This window comes from Pelobates fuscus, chromosome 5 (genome assembly GCF_036172605.1).
Source record: "Pelobates fuscus isolate aPelFus1 chromosome 5, aPelFus1.pri, whole genome shotgun sequence".
Taxonomy (NCBI): Eukaryota; Metazoa; Chordata; class Amphibia; order Anura; family Pelobatidae; genus Pelobates; species Pelobates fuscus.
Genome location: NC_086321.1, coordinates 11,699,928 through 11,719,811, shown reverse-complemented (window position 1 = coordinate 11,719,811; position 19,884 = coordinate 11,699,928). Strand labels below are relative to the sequence as shown.

At 48.8% G+C, this 19,884-nt stretch overlaps 1 protein-coding gene across 1 annotated transcript; it reads left to right on the top strand.

Annotated features, from left to right (window-relative positions):
- The first annotated feature begins 7,254 nt into the window (after nt 1-7,254).
- Nucleotides 7,255-19,884, top strand: KGD4 (alpha-ketoglutarate dehydrogenase subunit 4). Its single transcript, XM_063453565.1, has 4 exons — nt 7,255-7,316; nt 11,710-11,773; nt 15,877-16,085; nt 19,647-19,884. Exons 1-4 carry the CDS (start codon nt 7,278-7,280, stop codon nt 19,662-19,664), a joined length of 330 nt encoding a protein of 109 aa, XP_063309635.1. The 5' UTR covers nt 7,255-7,277; the 3' UTR covers nt 19,665-19,884.

Genomic DNA, 19,884 nt, shown 5'->3' with positions numbered 1-19,884 from the left:
TTTCATCTTTGTGCCACCCCCCTACATAAATAACAATGTCTGTGTGGCAGTCATAATATGTAAGACTCCTATATTTGTGTACAGCTTAAACAACTCCCATACAGCTTAAACAACAAAGCCCATATCCATAATATATTTCTTATTAGAAATTTAGTAATTTTACTTGAGTCATCATTTAATATTTTTCTAAAGTGTTATTATATCCCTTATATGTTTATTTTAACTATGAACTATAAATCTTGAATTTTAGACAGCTCATTCTAACTCTAGTGATTTGATTTTCAGAAACGCTCCTTTATCATGGTTGGTACTGGCAACTTTGTCTATACATTACCAAGAAAATCTATTATTTGGTTGTATTCAATAAAAAAAAAAAGTCACACCAAGAAAGTTAATTTCCCTGTTCTGAAACTCAATTTCAATTTGATAAAAAATGAGTCCATTATAAACACAACTACAATTGCCAGATAGTGATATATGTGTACAGAGGAACAATACGTTCAAAGTCTTCTATTGATAAACATCTAATTATCTATTGATAAATCCTGTTAGTGTTTGTTTGAAGCCTACTGGAGAAGAGGTGTCTTTAGTACATAGAACATGGCGCTTGTAGCCCCTCTGGATATCAGGGGAGGCACCCTGGAACTGAATGCAATCCTAGGATTTCGTAAATACCACTCAGCGCACACATTTATACCTGTTCAAATTATATTATGGTTTTGTTTTTTTTAAAGAAATTAGCTGTATCTAAAATTGTTTTGTATGATAGATACTGTATAGACAAATGTAGGTATTTTTGTTCCCCCAACATCAATCTACACTCATTACCCCATAAGGGCAAAGCAAAAACCAGGAGCAACTCTGAATGTCCTTAAAAGGCCCAGGCTTGAACACAATCGAACATCTCTGGAGAGACCTGAAAATGCTTATCCACCGACTGTCCCCATCCAACTTGACCATCTACACAGATGAATGACAGAAATTACCCAAACCCAGGTGTGCCAAGCTTCTCCTGTCGCATCTTACCCAAGAAGACGTGAGGCTGTAATCACTGCCAAACATATATCAAGTCCTGAGTACAGGGTCTGAATACTTATGCCAATGTGACTTTCAGTTTGTTGTTTGTACCAAAATCTCATTTATTTATTTTTTGTTTAATATACCGTGGTGTCTTAAATCTGTTTTTGATTTGTCATTCTGGGGAATTGAGTGTTGATTGAACTGATAAAAAAATGTGAACAAAATGAAGTCTGAACACTTGTGAATGCACTTTAGACACTATAGAAATAGATATAGAAAAATCCAGACCGCTATACAGTAAAGATATAGTGTAAATCTAGTTAATGTATAGCTATAAAATACTGTATAAACACTATAGAAATACTTTATAGACCATTATAGATATAGTATATAGCTAGATATACATAGTGTGTGTATACACACACTAGCTATATGCTGTATACAATATCTATAACTGTCTATAAAATATTTAGTGTCTGTTTATACAGCATTTTCTAGCTATACATAACTGGATTTACATTATATATTTACTGTATAGCTGTCTGTATTTATCTATTGCATTGTACCCCACTGACAGTCCGACTGGGGGTTCAGATATAATCCCAGTGTCCCCCACGGACAGTCAGACTGGGATATCAGATATAATCCTAGTGTACCCCACTGACAGTCAGACTGGGATATCAGCTATAATCCCAGTGTTCCCCACTGACAGTCAGACTGGGATATCGGATATAATCCTAGTGTATCCCACTGACAGTCAGACTGGGATATCAGCTATAATCCCAGTGTCCCCCACTGACAGTCAGACTGGGATATCAGCTATAATCCCAGTGTTCCCCACTGACAGTCAGACTGGGATATCGGATATAATCCCAGTGTCCCCCACGGACAGTCAGACTGGGATATCAGCTATAATCCCAGTGTTCCCCACTGACAGTCAGACTGGGATATCAGCTATAATCCCAGTGTACCCCACTGACAGTCAGACTGGGGGTTCGGCTATAATCCCAGTGTTCCCCACTGACAGTCAGACTGGGGGTTCAGCTATAATCCCAGTGTCCCCCACTGACAGTCAGACTGGGATATCCGCTATAATCCCAGTGTACCCCACTGACAGTCAGACTGGGGGTTCAGCTATAATCACCGTGTCCCCCACTGACAGTCAGACTGGGATATCCACTATAATCCCAGTGTCCCCCACTGACAGTCAGACTGGTGGTTCAGCTATAATCCCAGTGTCCCCCACTGACAGTCAGACTGGGATATCAGCTATAATCCCAGTGTTCCCCACTAACAGTCAGACTGGGGCGGGTCAGCTATAATCCCAGTGTCCCCCACTGACGGTCAGACTGGGGGTTCAGCTATAATCCCAGTGTCCTCCACTGACAGTCAGACTGGGGGGGGGGGCAGCTATAATCCCAGTGTCCCCCCACTGACAGTAAGATTGGGGGGGGCAGCTATAATCCCAGTGTCCCCCCACTGACAGTAAGATTGGGGGGGGGGGTTCAGCTATAATCCCAGTGTCACCCACTGACAGTCAGACTGGGATATCAGCTATAATCCCAGTGTTCCCCACTGACAGACTGGGATATCAGCTATACTCCCAGTGTACCCCACTGACAGTCAGACTGGGGGTTCAGCTATAATCCCAGTGTTCCCCACTGACAGTCAGACTGGGGGTTCAGCTATAATCCCAGTGCCCCCCACTGACAGTCAGACTGAGATATCAGCTATAATCCCAGTGTCCCCCACTGACAGTCAGACTGGGGGATCTGCTATAATCCCAGTGTCCCCCACTGACAGTCAGACTGGGGGTTCAGATATAATCCCAGTGTCCCCCACTGACAGTCAGACTGGGATATCAGCTATAATCCCAGTGTTCCCCACTGACAGTCAGACTGGGGGGGGGGGGGGCACCTATAATCCCAGTGTCCCCCACTGACAGTCAGACTGGGGGTTCAGCTATAATCCCAGTGTTCCCCACTGACAGTCAGACTTGGGGGGTGGTCAGCTATAATCCCAGTGTCCCCCACTGACAGTCAGACTGGGGGTTCAGCTATAATCCCAGTGTTCCCCACTGACAGTCAGACTGGGGGGGGGGGGGTCAGCTGTAATCCCAGTGTCCCCCACTGACAGTCAGACTGGGGGTTCAGATATAATCCCAGTGTCCCCCACTGACAGTCAGACTGGGGGGATCAGATATAATTCCAGTGTTCCCCACTGACAGTCAGACTGGGGGTTCAGCTATAATCCCAGTGTTCCCCACTGACAGTCAGACTGGGGGTTCAGCTATAATCCCAGTGTCCCCCACTGACAGTCAGACGGGGGGGGGGGGTCAGCTATAATCCCAGTGTTCCCCACTGACAGTCAGACTGGGGGGGGGGGTCAGCTATAATCCAAGTGTCCCCCACTGACAGTCAGACTGGGGGATCAGCTATAATCCCAGTGTCCCCCACTGACAGTCAGACTGGGGGGATCAGCTATTATCCCAGTGTTCCCCACTGACAGTCTGACTGGGGGGGGGGGGGCAGCTATAATCCCAGTGTCCCCCACTGACAGTCAGACTGGGGGTTCAGCTATAATCCCAGTGTTCCCCACTGACAGTCAGACTGGGGGTTCAGCTATAATCCCAGTGTCCCCCACTGACAGTCAGACTGGGGGGTCAGCTATAATCCCAGTGTCCCCCACTGACAATCAGACTGGGGGTTCAGCTATAATCCCAGTGTCCCCCACTGACAGACAGACTGGGGGTTCAGCTATAATCCCAGTGTCCCCCACTGACAGTCAGACTGGGGGTTCAGATATAATCCCAGTGTCCCCCACTGACAGTCAGACTGGGATATCAGCTATAATCCCAGTGTTCCCCACTGACAGTCAGACTGGGGGGGGGGGGCACCTATAATCCCAGTGTCCCCCACTGACAGTCAGACTGGGGGTTCAGCTATAATCCCAGTGTTCCCCACTGACAGTCAGACTTGGGGGGTGGTCAGCTATAATCCCAGTGTCCCCCACTGAAAGTCAGACTGGGGGGGGGGGGTCAGCTGGAATCCCAGTGTCCCCCACTGACAGTCAGACTGGGGGTTCAGATATAATCCCAGTGTCCCCCACTGACAGTCAGACTGGGGGGATCAGATATAATTCCAGTGTTCCCCACTGACAGTCAGACTGGGGGTTCAGCTATAATCCCAGTGTTCCCCACTGACAGTCAGACTGGGGGTTCAGCTATAATCCCAGTGTCCCCCAGTGACAGTCAGACTGGGGGGGGGGGGGGGGTCAGCTATAATCCCAGTGTTCCCCACTGACAGTCAGACTGGGGGGATCAGCTATTATCCCAGTGTTCCCCACTGACAGTCTGACTGGGGGGGGGGGGGCAGCTATAATCCCAGTGTCCCCCACTGACAGTCAGACTGGGGGTTCAGCTATAATCCCAGTGTTCCCCACTGACAGTCAGACTTGGGGTTCAGCTATAATCCCAGTGTCCCCCACTGACAGTCAGACTGGGGGGTCAGCTATAATCCCAGTGTCCCCCACTGACAATCAGACTGGGGGTTCAGCTATAATCCCAGTGTCCCCCACTGACAGACAGACTGGGGGTTCAGCTATAATCCCAGTGTCCCCCACTGACAGTCAGACTGGGGGTTCAGATATAATCCCAGTGTCCCCCACTGACAGTCAGACTGGGATATCAGCTAAAATCCCAGTGTTCCCCACTGACAGTCAGACTGGGGGTTCAGCTATAATCCCAGTGTCCCCCACTGACAGTCAGACTGGGGGGTCAGCTATAATCCCAGTGTCCCCCACTGACAATCAGACTGGGGGTTCAGCTATAATCCCAGTGTCCCCCACTGACAGACAGACTGGGGGTTCAGCTATAATCCCAGTGTCCCCCACTGACAGTCAGACTGGGGGTTCAGATATAATCCCAGTGTCCCCCACTGACAGTCAGACTGGGATATCAGCTATAATCCCAGTGTTCCCCACTGACAGTCAGACTGGGGGGGGGGGGGGCACCTATAATCCCAGTGTCCCCCACTGACAGTCAGACTGGGGGTTCAGCTATAATCCCAGTGTTCCCCACTGACAGTCAGACTTGGGGGGTGGTCAGCTATAATCCCAGTGTCCCCCACTGACAGTCAGACTGGGGGGGGGGGTCAGCTGTAATCCCAGTGTCCCCCACTGACAGTCAGACTGGGGGTTCAGATATAATCCCAGTGTCCCCCACTGACAGTCAGACTGGGGGGATCAGATATAATTCCAGTGTTCCCCACTGACAGTCAGACTGGGGGTTCAGCTATAATCCCAGTGTTCCCCACTGACAGTCAGACTGGGGGTTCAGCTATAATCCCAGTGTCCCCCAGTGACAGTCAGACTGGGGGGGGGGGGGGTCAGCTATAATCCCAGTGTTCCCCACTGACAGTCAGACTGGGGGGGGGTCAGCTATAATCCAAGTGTCCCCCACTGACAGTCAGACTGGGGGATCAGCTATAATCCCAGTGTCCCCCACTGACAGTCAGACTGGGGGGATCAGCTATTATCCCAGTGTTCCCCACTGACAGTCTGACTGGGGGGGGGGGGGCAGCTATAATCCCAGTGTCCCCCACTGACAGTCAGACTGGGGGTTCAGCTATAATCCCAGTGTTCCCCACTGACAGTCAGACTGGGGGTTCAGCTATAATCCCAGTGTCCCCCACTGACAGTCAGACTGGGGGGTCAGCTATAATCCCAGTGTCCCCCACTGACAATCAGACTGGGGGTTCAGCTATAATCCCAGTGTCCCCCACTGACAGACTGGGGGTTCAGCTATAATCCCAGTGTCCCCCACTGACAGTCAGACTGGGGGTTCAGATATAATCCCACTGACAGTCAGACTGGGATATCAGCTAAAATCCCAGTGTTCCCCACTGACAGTCAGACTTGGGGGGTGGTCAGCTATAATCCCAGTGTCCCCCACTGACAGTCAGACTGGGGGTTCAGCTATAATCCCAGTGTTCCCCACTGACAGTCAGACTGGGGGGGGGGGGGGGTCAGCTGTAATCCCAGTGTCCCCCACTGACAGTCAGACTGGGGGTTCAGATATAATCCCAGTGTCCCCCACTGACAGTCAGACTGGGGGGATCAGATATAATTCCAGTGTTCCCCACTGACAGTCAGACTGGGGGTTCAGCTATAATCCCAGTGTTCCCCACTGACAGTCAGACTGGGGGGGGGGGGTCAGCTGTAATCCCAGTGTCCCCCACTGACAGTCAGACTGGGGGTTCAGCTATAATCCCAGTGTCCCCCAGTGACAGTCAGACTGGGGGGGGGGGGGGGTCAGCTATAATCCCAGTGTTCCCCACTGACAGTCAGACTGGGGGGGGGGGGTCAGCTATAATCCAAGTGTCCCCCACTGACAGTCAGACTGGGGGATCAGCTATAATCCCAGTGTCCCCCACTGACAGTCAGACTGGGGGGATCAGCTATTATCCCAGTGTTCCCCACTGACAGTCTGACTGGGGGGGGCAGCTATAATCCCAGTGTCCCCCACTGACAGTCAGACTGGGGGTTCAGCTATAATCCCAGTGTTCCCCACTGACAGTCAGACTGGGGGTTCAGCTATAATCCCAGTGTTCCCCACTGACAGTCAGACTGGGGGTTCAGCTATAATCCCAGTGTTCCCCACTGACAGTCAGACTGGGGGTTCAGCTATAATCCCAGTGTCCCCCACTGACAGTCAGACTGGGGGGTCAGCTATAATCCCAGTGTCCCCCACTGACAGACAGACTGGGGGTTCAGCTATAATCCCAGTGTCCCCCACTGACAGTCAGACTGGGGGGTCAGCTATAATCCCAGTGTCCCCCACTGACAGACAGACTGGGGGTTCAGCTATAATCCCAGTGTCCTCCACTGACAGTCAGACTGGGGGTTCAGCTATAATCCCAGTGTCCCCCACTGACAGTCAGACTGGGGGGTCAGCTATAATCCCAGTGTCCCCCACTGACAGACAGACTGGGGGTTCAGCTATAATCCCAGTGTCCCCCACTGACAATCAGACTGGGGGGTCAGCTATAATCCCAGTGTCCCCCACTGACAGACAGACTGGGGGTTCAGCTATAATCCCAGTGTCCTCCACTGACAGACAGACTGGGGGTTCAGCTATAATCCTAGGGTCCCACACTGACAGTCAGACTGGGGGGGTGGGGGGAGGTTCAGCTGTAATGCTATAATTTAGCTGGGGGGAATCAGCTGTGCCGGAAGCGGAAGTGAGTCACGTGGTCGCCATGGGAAGCAAGATGGCGGCGGCCAGCAGGGTCGTTCAGGTAGGAGAGAGACACTAGGAACAAACTGCTCTGCGGCCGGGGGAGGGGGCCCGGGGGGGATGTGAGGGAGGGGATCGACCCGGGCTGGACCGAGCAGGATCACCCCGACCGGGGAAATAACTGGGAGACTCCCCAACCGGAGGGAGAAACTGGGGGTCACCCTGACAGACACCCCCCCCCTCTGACAGGCAGACAGACCCCCCCCCCCCCCCGACAGGCAGACAGACCCCCCCCCTGACAGGCAGACTGACCCCCCCCCCCTCCCCCCCTGACAGGCAGACTGACCCCCCCCCCCCCTGACAGAGTGCTGGGGGAATTCAGATCTCCCCCGACAGTGCTGGGGGGGGGGGGGGGAATACAGATCTCCCCCGACTGTGCTGCGGGGGGGGGGGGGGGAAATACAGATCTCCCCCGACTGTGCTGCGGGGGGGGGGGGGAAATACAGATCTCCCCCGACTGTGCTGCGGGGGGGGGGGGGGGGGGGAAATACAGATCTCCCCCGACTGTGCTGCGGGGGGGGGGGGGGGGGGGGGGAAATACAGATCTCCCCCGACTGTGCTGCGGGGGGGGGGGGGGGGGGGGGAAATACAGATCTCCCCCGACTGTGCTGCGGGGGGGGGGGGAAATACAGATCTCCCCCGACTGTGCTGCGGGGGGGGGGGGGGGGGGAAATACAGATCTCCCCCGACTGTGCTGCGGGGGGGGGGGGGGGAAATACAGATCTCCCCCGACTGTGCTGCGGGGGGGGGGGGGGGAAATGCAGATCTCCCCCGACTGTGCTGCGGGGGGGGGGGGGAAATACAGATCTCCCCCGACTGTGCTGCGGGGGGGGGGGGGGGGAAATACAGATCTCCCCCGACTGTGCTGCGGGGGGGGGGGGGGGAATACAGATCTCCCCCGACTGTGCTGCGGGGGGGGGGGGGGGGGAATACAGATCTCCCCCGACTGTGCTGCGGGGGGGGGGAATACAGATCTCCCCCGACTGTGCTGCGGGGGGGGGGAATACAGATCTCCCCCGACTGTGCTGCGGGGGGGGGGGGGAAATACAGATCTCCCCCGACTGTGCTGCGGGGGGGGGGGGGAAATACAGATCTCCCCCGACTGTGCTGCGGGGGGGGGGGGGAAATACAGATCTCCCCCGACTGTGCTGCGGGGGGGGGGGGGGAAATACAGATCTCCCCCGACTGTGCTGCGGGGGGGGGGGGGGAAATACAGATCTCCCCCGACTGTGCTGCGGGGGGGGGGGGGGGGAATACAGATCTCCCCCGACTGTGCTGCGTGGGGGGGGGGAATACAGATCTCCCCCGACTGTGCTGCGGGGGGGGGGGGGAATACAGATCTCCCCCGACTGTGCTGCGGGGGGGGGGGAAATACAGATCTCCCCCGACTGTGCTGCGGGGGGGGGGGGGGAATACAGATCTCCCCCGACTGTGCTGCGGGGGGGGGGGGGGGGAAATACAGATCTCCCCCGACTGTGCTGCGGGGGGGGAATACAGATCTCCCCCGACTGTGCTGCGGGGGGGGAATACAGATCTCCCCCGACTGTGCTGCGGGGGGGGAATACAGATCTCCCCCGACTGTGCTGCGGGGGGGGAATACAGATCTCCCCCGACTGTGCTGCGGGGGGGGAATACAGATCTCCCCCGACTGTGCTGCGGGGGGGGAATACAGATCTCCCCCGACTGTGCTGCGGGGGGGGGAAAATACAGATCTCCCCCGACTGTGCTGCGGGGGGGGATACAGATCTCCCCCGACTGTGCTGCGGGGGGGATACAGATCGCCCCCCACCGGGGTGCTGGGGGGGGAATACAGAGCCTCCTGGGCCTGGGAGGTGGTGGAGTTATTATAAAGCTGGGGGTCCTCAAAGTGCTAGAAGTCATCCTAACAGAGGGGGACGCGCGTGAGAGGCGTAAGAGGGCAGGTCTCTGGCATACTGTGAGAAACAAGCACATCTTTGGGCGTTTGGTCAGAGCATGAAGACTGGTGCCCACCTGGTGTGTGCAGCATTTACTGCTCTACAGAGAATTTATATAAAGGGACACTACAGCTTAATGTAGTTGTTTTTTGTGAGCACAGTCAGTCCCTGCAGGCTTTTTGCTGTAAAACAGTGTTTACAATACAGCCAAGGGACACCTGCAGTGGCCACTCCTCAGACAGCCGCTAGAGGTGCTACCTTGGTCAGTAATGCACAGCGTGGAGGCGCTGAACATTCCCCATGAAGATGTACTGATTTAGTGCATCTCTATGAGGAGATGCTGATTGGCGCAGCGTGGTGTTTTTACTGTGCATGCGCAAGGCTTTCATATAGGAATCGGCTGAGATCGAAGTGGCCTGCCCTTTCCAATCACATGGGAAAGTTGTTTTTACTTACCTTTTTTCCCATGCCATTCTGGTGACTGTGGCTGGCCCCATCTCCATGGCTGGGATCAATCTTGAGCATCTCATCTTTTGACTGTGGCGGACCGCCTGGCACCCCAACCGGGTGCCTCCGCCAATTGCTGCTTCCTAGTAACTCCAAGTACTTCCAAGCACTCCACCCGACACCGTAACCACCGTAGTCCCCATAGCCAGCGTTACAGCTTGGTTGGGGTCTCGCTGTCCTCCACACACCCTGGACCAAAGACCAGGATCCAGCTTCCAGTGGGTAGACCTCTCCTAATCCAGAGATTAAAAGCAGTATGCTCTTAAAAGAGCAAGTGATTATAATCCAAGGGAGAATAATGATTGTAGCAATCCCCAGAGTAGCGAATATAACTGTTCCCTCCAAGCATGAGACGAGGCTCTATGTTGAGGGTGAAGCAGAACTGGTTTAATGGGAGCCACACACTGCCTTTTATGTGAATCCCCATGCAAGGGCTTTATCGTGACATATTTCGGGGCATTCCCCACTGGACCTGAGAGGAGACTAGTTACAGCAAACATGCCCAGGACACTCCCACACAAAACCGGGTAATCCCTCACCTGTGCCTTAGAGATAATTGAGTCAGGAACTGTACCTAACTCAATTATCTCCAGGCACAGAAAACTTACATTTTAACAACATCCCAAAAACACATGGAAAATCCACAAAAGTCATATCCCCTGATAGCCCCGATCTGGGGGACCAACATATCCAAAAATCACCCAGATCGTTTCAGGCGTTTGGGATTTGCATCGCAGTCTTCATTTTGACCGACCGTGCACATAGTCCTATGCCCAAAACAGTTCCGGGGAATCAGGGCTAACGGTCGGTCTCTCTTTCTGGAGTACAAAAGTACATAAATCATATGAACTGAGCCTTTTAAAGTGCATTGAGCAAGGTATATTGCAGGCCAATAGCCCTGAGGCTGCAGGATGGCAAGCAGGCTCCTCCAGGAGCCTGTAGCAAGGTTTTGTTAGCTACAGAGACTCTCTTGCACATGAGCGGCAAAACGCCACACTGCATCAATCAACTTCTCATTGAGGTGCATTGAAGCAATGCATCCCTATGGGAAACATTAACGTAGGTGCTACACACTGTGCAGGACTGACCCAGGAAGCACCTCTAGAGGTCGTCTGAGTGACAGTCACAAGAAGTGTTACCAGGCAGCAATGTTAACACTGACATTTGTCTGAAAAGTCAGTGTTTACATTGAAAAGCGTGCAGGGACAGGATATAGACACCAGAACCACTGCATTAAGCCGTAGTGGTTCTGGTGACTAGTGTCCCTTTAAAAAAAATGATTTAACTTCTAAATGGCAGAGAATTGAGCAGTGAAACTGCAGGGGCATGATCTATACACCAAAACTGCTTCATTAAGCTGTAGAGTGGAGTCCTCTGCAGCTTGGAACTACTCAGACACCGTGTCTGAGGCCAGTGAAAGAGCCAAGTCACAGCCGCCATCTTGTTTAACACAAGGTGTATCATTCTTGGCCGGTTTAGTCTTCTGAAGACCATCTGCCGACTTTAAATGGCAGTAAGGCCCATGTGGATAGCCTTGACTTGTGGGAGATGGGTTAGTAGCCTGGAGAGTCACAGAATGCAGGTCAAGCCAAAACATGTGACTGCATGCTCAGAAAGCCAGGACATGCCCCCCACATAGTTTATATATTTATTTTTTTTAAATTCCCCACACATGAAGTGATGTCCAGTCATTTGAGTTTGCCACAGGTGGACTCCAATCAAAGTGTAGAAACATCTCAAAGATGATCCAGAGAAATTGAATGCATGTGAGCTAAGTTTCAAGTCCCATAGTAAAGCGTCTGAATACTTATGTCAATATGATATTTCTATGTTTAATATAGTTTTTGGTTTTTTTTTTTGCTTTGTTGTCAGCAGCAATGTTGTATGGAAGGCTGATCTAGAAGGTCTTGAAGCTGCATTTTGTGTTTAATAATAAAATAAAATTAAAGTGTATATTCATGTTTGTTTTAGGTAGTAAAGCCACACATTCCGGCAATTCGATTTCCTGATAGAAAGAACAGTCCTAGACCCAATGGTGAGTCTTGAAACACGAATACAGTATTTATGTAGGCCAGTTTGGAACTAGCATAACATGATTGCTTCAGATCTATCTGTATGTTAATTTCTTGCCAATATTTCTATGACTGTCAGTCTGGTCATTATTTATCAGTACACAATCAGAAACCTTTCTGACCCTTGCACGCTACCTCTTGCAGCCACTTGGAAAAAATATCCACTTTTTCTTAGAACAGCCATATCCCTCAGTCCCTCTGTTACTGTGTCACTACACCCCACTCCCTCTAACATGTAAACTCACTGAGCAGGGCCCTCAATCCCTCTGTTACTGTGTCCCTATACCCCACTCCCTCTAGCATGTAAACTTATTGAGCAGGGCCCTCAATCCCTCTGTTACTGTTTCACTATACCCCACTCCCTCTAACATGTAAGCTCACTGAGCAGGCCCTCAATCCCTCTGTTACTGTGTCACTATACCCCACTCCCTCTAACATGTAAGCTCACTGAGCAGGCCCTCAATCCCTCTGTTACTGTGTCACTATACCCCACTCCCTCAAGCATGTAAGCTCACTGAGCAGGGCCCTCAATCCCTCTGTTACTGTGTCATTATATCCCACTCCCTCTAACATGTAAACTCAATGAGAAGGGCCCTCAATCCCTCTGTTACTGTGTCACTATATCCCACTCCCTCTAGCATGTAAACTCACTGAGCAGGGCCTCAATCCCTCTGTTACTGTGTCACTATATCCCACTCCCTCTAACATGTAAGCTCACTGAGCAGGGCCTCAATCCCTCTGTTACTGTGTCACTATACCCCACTCCCTCTAGCATGTAAACTCACTGAGCAGGGCCTCAATCCCTCTGTTACTGTGTCACTTTACCCCACTCCCTCTAACATGTAAACTCACTGAGCAGGGCCCTCAATCCCTCTGTTACTGTGTCACTATACCCCACTCCCTCTAGCATGTAAACTCACTGAGCAGGGCCCTCAATCCCTCTGTTACTGTGTCACTATATCCCACTCCCTCTAACATGTAAACTCACTGAGCAGGGCCTCAATCCCTCTGTTACTGTGTCACTATACCCCACTCCCTCTAACATGTAAACTCACTGAGCAGGGCCTCAATCCCTCTGTTACTGTGTCACTATACCCCACTCCCTCTAACATGTAAGCTCACTGAGCAGGGCCCTCAATCCCTCTGTTACTGTGTCACTATACCCCACTCCCTCTAACATGTAAACTCACTGAGCAGGGCCCTCAATCCCTCTGTTACTGTGTCACTATACCCCACTCCCTCTAACATGTAAACTCACTGAGCAGGGCCCTCAATCCCTCTGTTACTGTGTCACTATACCCCACTCCCTCTAACATGTAAACTCACTGAGCAGGGCCTCAATCCCTCTGTTACTGTCACTATACCCCACTCCCTCTAACATGTAAACTCACTGAGCAGGGCCCTCAATCCCTCTGTTACTGTGTCACTATACCCCACTCCCTCTAACATGCAAACTCACTGAGCAGGCCCTCAATCCCTCTGTTACTGTCACTATACCCCACTCCCTCTAACATGTAAACTCACTGAGCAGGCCCTCAATCCCTCTGTTACTGTGTCACTATACCCCACTCCCTCTAACATGTAAACTCACTGAGCAGGACCCTCAATCCCTCTGTTACTGTGTCACTATACCCCACTCCCTCTAACATGTAAACTCACTGAGCAGGGCCTCAATCCCTCTGTTACTGTGTCACTATACCCCACTCCCTCTAACATGTAAACTCACTGAGCAGGGCCATCAATCCCTCTGTTACTGTGTCACTATACCCCACTCCCTCTAACATGTAAACTCACTGAGCAGGGCCTCAATCCCTCTGTTACTGTGTCACTATACCCCACTCCCTCTAACATGTAAACTCACTGAGCAGGGCCCTCAATCCCTCTGTTACTGTGTCACTATACCCCACTCCCTCTAACATGTAAACTCCCTGAGCAGGGCATCAATCCCTCTATTCCTGTGTGTCCAACTTGTCTGGTTACAACTACATGTTTGTTCGTCCACCCACTGTAAAGTGCTGTGGAATTTGTTGGCGCTTTATAAATAATAATAATATAACGCCCTGCTCTGGAGTTATAACTTTGACCTGTTAAATCTAGTCTTATGCCCAATAAGAATGTGTGCAAATCAAACAAATCAGATTTTGTCATTTCAAGGGAATAATGCCTTTATTGGGCAATCAGGACGCGTTGAGATGTGGTCAGGGCTGGTATTGCAATGTACAATACAGGTCTCGGATATCTGATAAAGGAGTTAAAGCATCGCAGGGTGGGCTCAGTGAGGTTTCTGCCTGCTTCCTGGCTCCCAGGTACGGGAACACCTGAATATATCAGTCTGTAGGCTTGGAAGGGAATATATGGGTGGATCTGGCTTAGGGAGCAAGTGGCACAGCAGGCTTTCAGGTTTGCTTGCGTAACTTCGGTAGTCACACAGCAATCAATTCTAGTTTCTCCAAAAGCTTCACACTCAAATCTAGGGCTGGGTGAGTGTAGGGAGGTGCAGAACTGGCAGGTAAGTGGTCCTGATTCACAGTGCGTTTATAATGATGGCATAAAACAGTGGAGAAGTAATGTCACTAGTTTTATAAAAAAACAGGTTTATTCACGTAAGTGAATTTCAAATTTAAGGTCAAATTATCTTAACTGGAAGTATTGTGTAAGTCCGCTATGCTTTTCACTCAGCTACTCAGGCTTTAAATCTGAAATTCACTTTAAAGGAACACTATAGTCACCTAAATTACTTTAGCTAAATAAAGCGGTTTTTGTGTATAGATCATTCCCCTGCAATTTCACTGCTCAATTCACTGTCATTTAGGAGTTAAATCACTTTGTTTCTGTTTATGCAGCCCTAGCCACACCTCCCCTGGCTATGATTGACAGAGCCTGCATGAAAAAAAACTGGTTTCACTTTCAAACAGATGTAATTTACCTTAAAGGACCACTATAGTGCCAGGAGAACATACTTGTTTTCCTGGCACCCTCAGGGACCCCCTCCCGCCCGGCTCTGGAGAGAGGAAGGGGTTAAACTTACCTCTTTTTCCAGCGCCGGGCGGGGAGCTTTCCTCCTCCTCCTCCTTCTTCCTTGCGACGTCATCGGCTGAATGCGCATGCGCGGCAGGAGCCGCGCGCGCATTCAGCCGGTCGCATAGGAAAGCATTTACAATGCTTTCCTTTGGACTCTTGCGTGCTCTCACTGTGATTTTCACAGTGAGAATCACGCAAGCGCCTCTAGAGGTTTTGGAGGCTGGATTAACCCTCAGTATAAACATAGCAGTTTCTCTGAAACTACTATGTTTATAAAAAATAAAAGGGTTAATCCTAGAGGGACCTGGCACCCAGACCACCTCATTAAGCTGAAGTGGTCTGGGTGCCTAGAGTGGTCCTTTAAATAATTGTATCTCAATCTCTAAATTGAACTTTAATCACATACAGGAGGCTCTTGCAGGGTCTAGCAAGCTATTAACATAGCACGGGATAAGAAAATCTTAATTAAACAGAACTTGCAATAAAGAAAGCCTAAATAGGGCTCTCTTTACAGGAAGTGTTTATGGAAGGCTGTGCAAGTCACATGGAGGGAGGTGTGACTAGGATTCATAAACAAAGTGAATTAACTCCTAAATGGCAGAGGATTGATCAGTGAGGCTGCAGGGGCATGTTCTATACACCAAAACTGCTTCATTAAGCTAAAGTTGTTCTGGTGACCATAGTGTCCTTTTAAATTGAGTACTTTTTGTTCTGTCAAATATTTGATCCTTTCTGATAAATCAGCCAGAATAGAATCCCTTGATTAGTATGCTCTACATCTGTCTTACATATAAGCAGGGTGACCAGTGTTTGTTTATATCTGATGGTACTGGAAGAAAATAAATCCATATATCCAATGTGGGGAGTGATGAGGGGTATAGAGGAATATTTACAGAAATGATGTATGCCTCATTCCGTTAGAGGGATTCAGTATTATATGTTCTAACATCCCTGTGCTGACCTTGTGTATGCAGTATCAGGACAACGTGACAACAAGATTTTAACATCCATCACCTATTAATATTTATTATACCTTGATTTCTAGTCCAAGAAGCCTTAAAGTCATTGACTTTTCCCTTCACTATGCCATCCATAACGCCAAATATTGCTGCAAGTGGGAACCCGCCGGGCGCTCAAACGGTCTCATCCGTCCGCAAAGCACAAACCACGCCAGACACAAGTGAACTACTGAAATCTCTACCCCAAAAATATCGAAGAAAATCTCTGTCCGGCGAGGAAATGGAATATATCCAGGTGATCTAATGAGCAACATTTGTTATTTTGTGTTGGGGGGAAAAAAACACAATTTGTAATTAAATGTATGCACTAATAGTTCATTTAAATCTCTCACTAATACATTAAATAAACTGTAGTTTTGGGGTTGATGTATTTTCTGCCTTTGATATAAATAATGATTTCTCTTTAGTGTGTTTTTTGTTTAGCAGAAACTGTAAAGTCTGAAAGGTTAAAACTTTTATTCAGTTATATTGCAGTATTCTATGTAAATCTGATGCCATTACTAGGCTTTGTTAGGGGGAAGGTCTGTCTGTACTACAGGAAACCATTATCCAATGTGTACACATTGCAGTTTCTTTGTAGCAAATATATGATCAGTGGTTTTATATATGCTTTATCTTGTCCAAAAGCTCAATAACACGTAACCAATTAATGTTTCAGTTGGGGTGAGCTTATATGCATTTAGATGAGAAGCTGGTGTAAATATCTTATAGAATATCAATATCCGCAAACCATTGTACTAGACCACATACGTCACGGGCCTTACAAATTCTGATGGAAATATCTTATAGAATATCAATATCCGGAAGCTATTGTACTAGACCACATACGTCACGGGCCTTACAAACCCTGATGGAAATATCTTATAGAACATCAATATCCGCAAACCATTGTACTAGACCACATACGTCACGGGCCTTACAAATCCTGATGGAAATGTCTTGTAGAACATCAATATCCGCAAACCATTGTACTAGACCACATACGTCATGGGCCTTACAAATCCTAATGGAAATATCTTATAGAATATCAATATCCGCAAACCATTGTACTAGACCACATACGTCACGGGCCTTACAAATCCTGATGGAAATGTCTTGTAGAACATCAATATCCGCAAACCATTGTACTAGACCACATACGTCACGGGCCTTACAAATCCTGATGGAAATGTCTTGTAGAACATCAATATCCGCAAACCATTGTACTAGACCACATACGTCACGGGCCTTACAAGTCCTGATGGAAATATCTTGTAGAACATCAATATCCGCAAACCATTGTACTAGACCACATACGTCACGGGCCTTACAAATCCTGATGGAAATGTCTTGTAGAACATCAATATCCGCAAACCATTGTACTAGACCACATACGTCACGGGCCTTACAAATCCTGATGGAAAAGTGAAAAGGCCGTTTACCTTTTCTCCCTTGCCCTGGTGTTTGCTCCATGGCTGGCCCCACCTTCTTGGCTGAGATCATCAGTGTTGATGATTTCATCCAATCCAATGCCATCCCATCGGAAAGCATTGAGGGTCTGCTGCGCATGCGCAGCAAAATGTCACGCTGCGCCAATCAAATGGTCACTATGCTTCCATCTGATTGAAAGTATGACAGCCACCAGAGCAATGTTTTCGTCTCGGTTACACAATAAATAAACGTGTTAGTAGATCTGTATTGGAGATTAAATGGGTTTTTAATTTAAACTGGCTTTGCTTAGTATTTTTTCTTTATGTATTTTTGACAAATCCTACCTTTTTTGAGTTAAAATCTTTTGGGATTAGCAAAGTTTAAAGGGTTACTCCAACCCCCAGGACCACTTTAGTGATTTGAAGTGGTAAGTGTATCTATGTACAGTATTTCAGCTTTAAACACTGCACATACAGAGATATTGTTAATTGTGTGCCAGGGGCTAGTTGCACTCCCAGCACACGTGAGGCTGGCAGCTCAGAATCTTGTTCCGGCCTGGCAATGTCAATTGCACGCTAAAAACAGATGTGAGAAGCTAGCTATCCCCACCCACCCACATTGCGCTCCATCCCGCCTCCCTTCATGCAGCATTGACTTTTTTTTTTTTTTTTTTCCTATCGCTGCTGGAAAGTGGTCCACTCACCGGCTTCTATATGAGAAATCTGTGATTGAACCGCGCAGGTTTGCAAAAGCCAGATCTGTTTTTGCTGCTCATTCATTGGCTGAGAGCGTCAGCTGATGGCTCTCTGCCAATTAATGTCACTCTGTACATAGAAACATTAGCTAATACAGAACTCTTGTCCCGGGCTGGCTAATGACCCTTCAATGTCACTGCCGGAAGTGGAGTTACACCTCCAGCAGAAAGTTAAACTATGTATGTGCAGCATTTCATAGCAAAACGCAGCACATACAGACTCCAGGCATCGTGTCTTCTTTAAATCACTTGTCCTGGTGGTTTGAGTAACCCAATTGTTTTAGTGCTTACAAAGAACACTTAGATCCAGAGCTTCAAAGCAATATTATGGTTTGGGTCTTATGTGTATCACTTTAAAGGAACTCTAAGCACCATAACCACTGCAGCCCATTGTAGTGAATATGGTGCCAGAAATACCTGTGGTAGGGGGAAGCAACCTACGACACTCCAGATCACTTTATCTCCCCTGATGCTTTGACAGCATTATGGGAGGTGTAGATCACACCATCTGGGGTGCCAGAGGTTGCCTATCCCTCCCAAGGGTAAGAAGTCTAAGTGTTTGAGAATGGCTGACACTCGCAGTAATGAGCCGGCCATACATGACAGGGCTGACCTCCGGGTAACCTCATAGAGGCTCCTTGCAGGAGACAGTGGCAAGTGTCAGGTGGAACCAGGTAAGTTGTCAAATCGTTCTCAGAGGGCTGTAGTGGCTATGGTGTTTGAAGTGGTTCTTTAAAGTCTAGAATTTTTTACCACTGAATATGTTGTTCATCATAAAGCTAAATTAGATACTTTATTGATTTAGGAGATACTGATTCTATGCTTGCCTCCTCTTCATCGTTGATGCCCACATACCAGGATTGTGGGTGTTGTTCCAACACTCTTTACTGCATGATTGATCTCTCTTTTATCACAGACACACTGGTATCATTGCCCAGCTCGTCTGTTACTGCATTGCTATATTTCTCTAGCAAAGCGTAATAGGCACACACTAGAGGAATAATCCCAGCAACTGCAGTGCCGCTCTCCTGTTAGTCTTGGCCACTATTATTATTTTTTATTAATCTCTAGACATGCTAGCAAATCTGATAACGCCATATATTGATGAAATGGTTTGTGGTGTCATTTTATGATACCGTGGTATAACCATGACAGGTATACATTAAAGGACCTCTATAACATTAAGCAGACAAAGCTGTATTCCTAATGCTGCAGTGCCCTAGTAATCTACAGTTTTGAGGGCCCCCAACTACTATTAAAAATAGGTTTTTACTCCCCTTTTCTCCAGCACTGACACTCCCTTGGCACTGCCAGCTGCTCCACCTTGGCCACATCGCCCTCATAGAAGGATATTGGGCACTGATGCTGCGCGTTCCTCCAAATGCTTCTCATAGGAAGTATTGAGTTCGGTGCATTCCTATAAGCTGCATTTGGTCACATGACTTTGTTGTAGAGAGGAAGCGCCTCTGGAGGCTGTCTGCAATGGTTTAGATTGCAAGGTTAAAACAGGGCCGCTGCACCCAGGCACGTCATTGAGACACTTTAGTGGTCTTTTTAAAGTAAATCATGTAAAACTGAAGTCCTTGTATATATAACTTGACTGTTAACTGCCCTTTCTGTTGTGTATTACAGCGTGGAGGACCTGAATGAGGAATGACACCAGCCAGCATTACCACCAGCATACAACTGCTGTGTTACTAAGATATCTTGGATCCGTGTAATTATATAAAACTTGTAAAACCGTAGCTTTAATAAAGGCAGTGATTTCCTCACTCGTGGTGGGAACGCATCCTCTGTAAGAAGCCACTGTAGAAACATGTATTACCTTTTGTATGATCTTAATTCTATTAAACTGTATTATTTATAATAA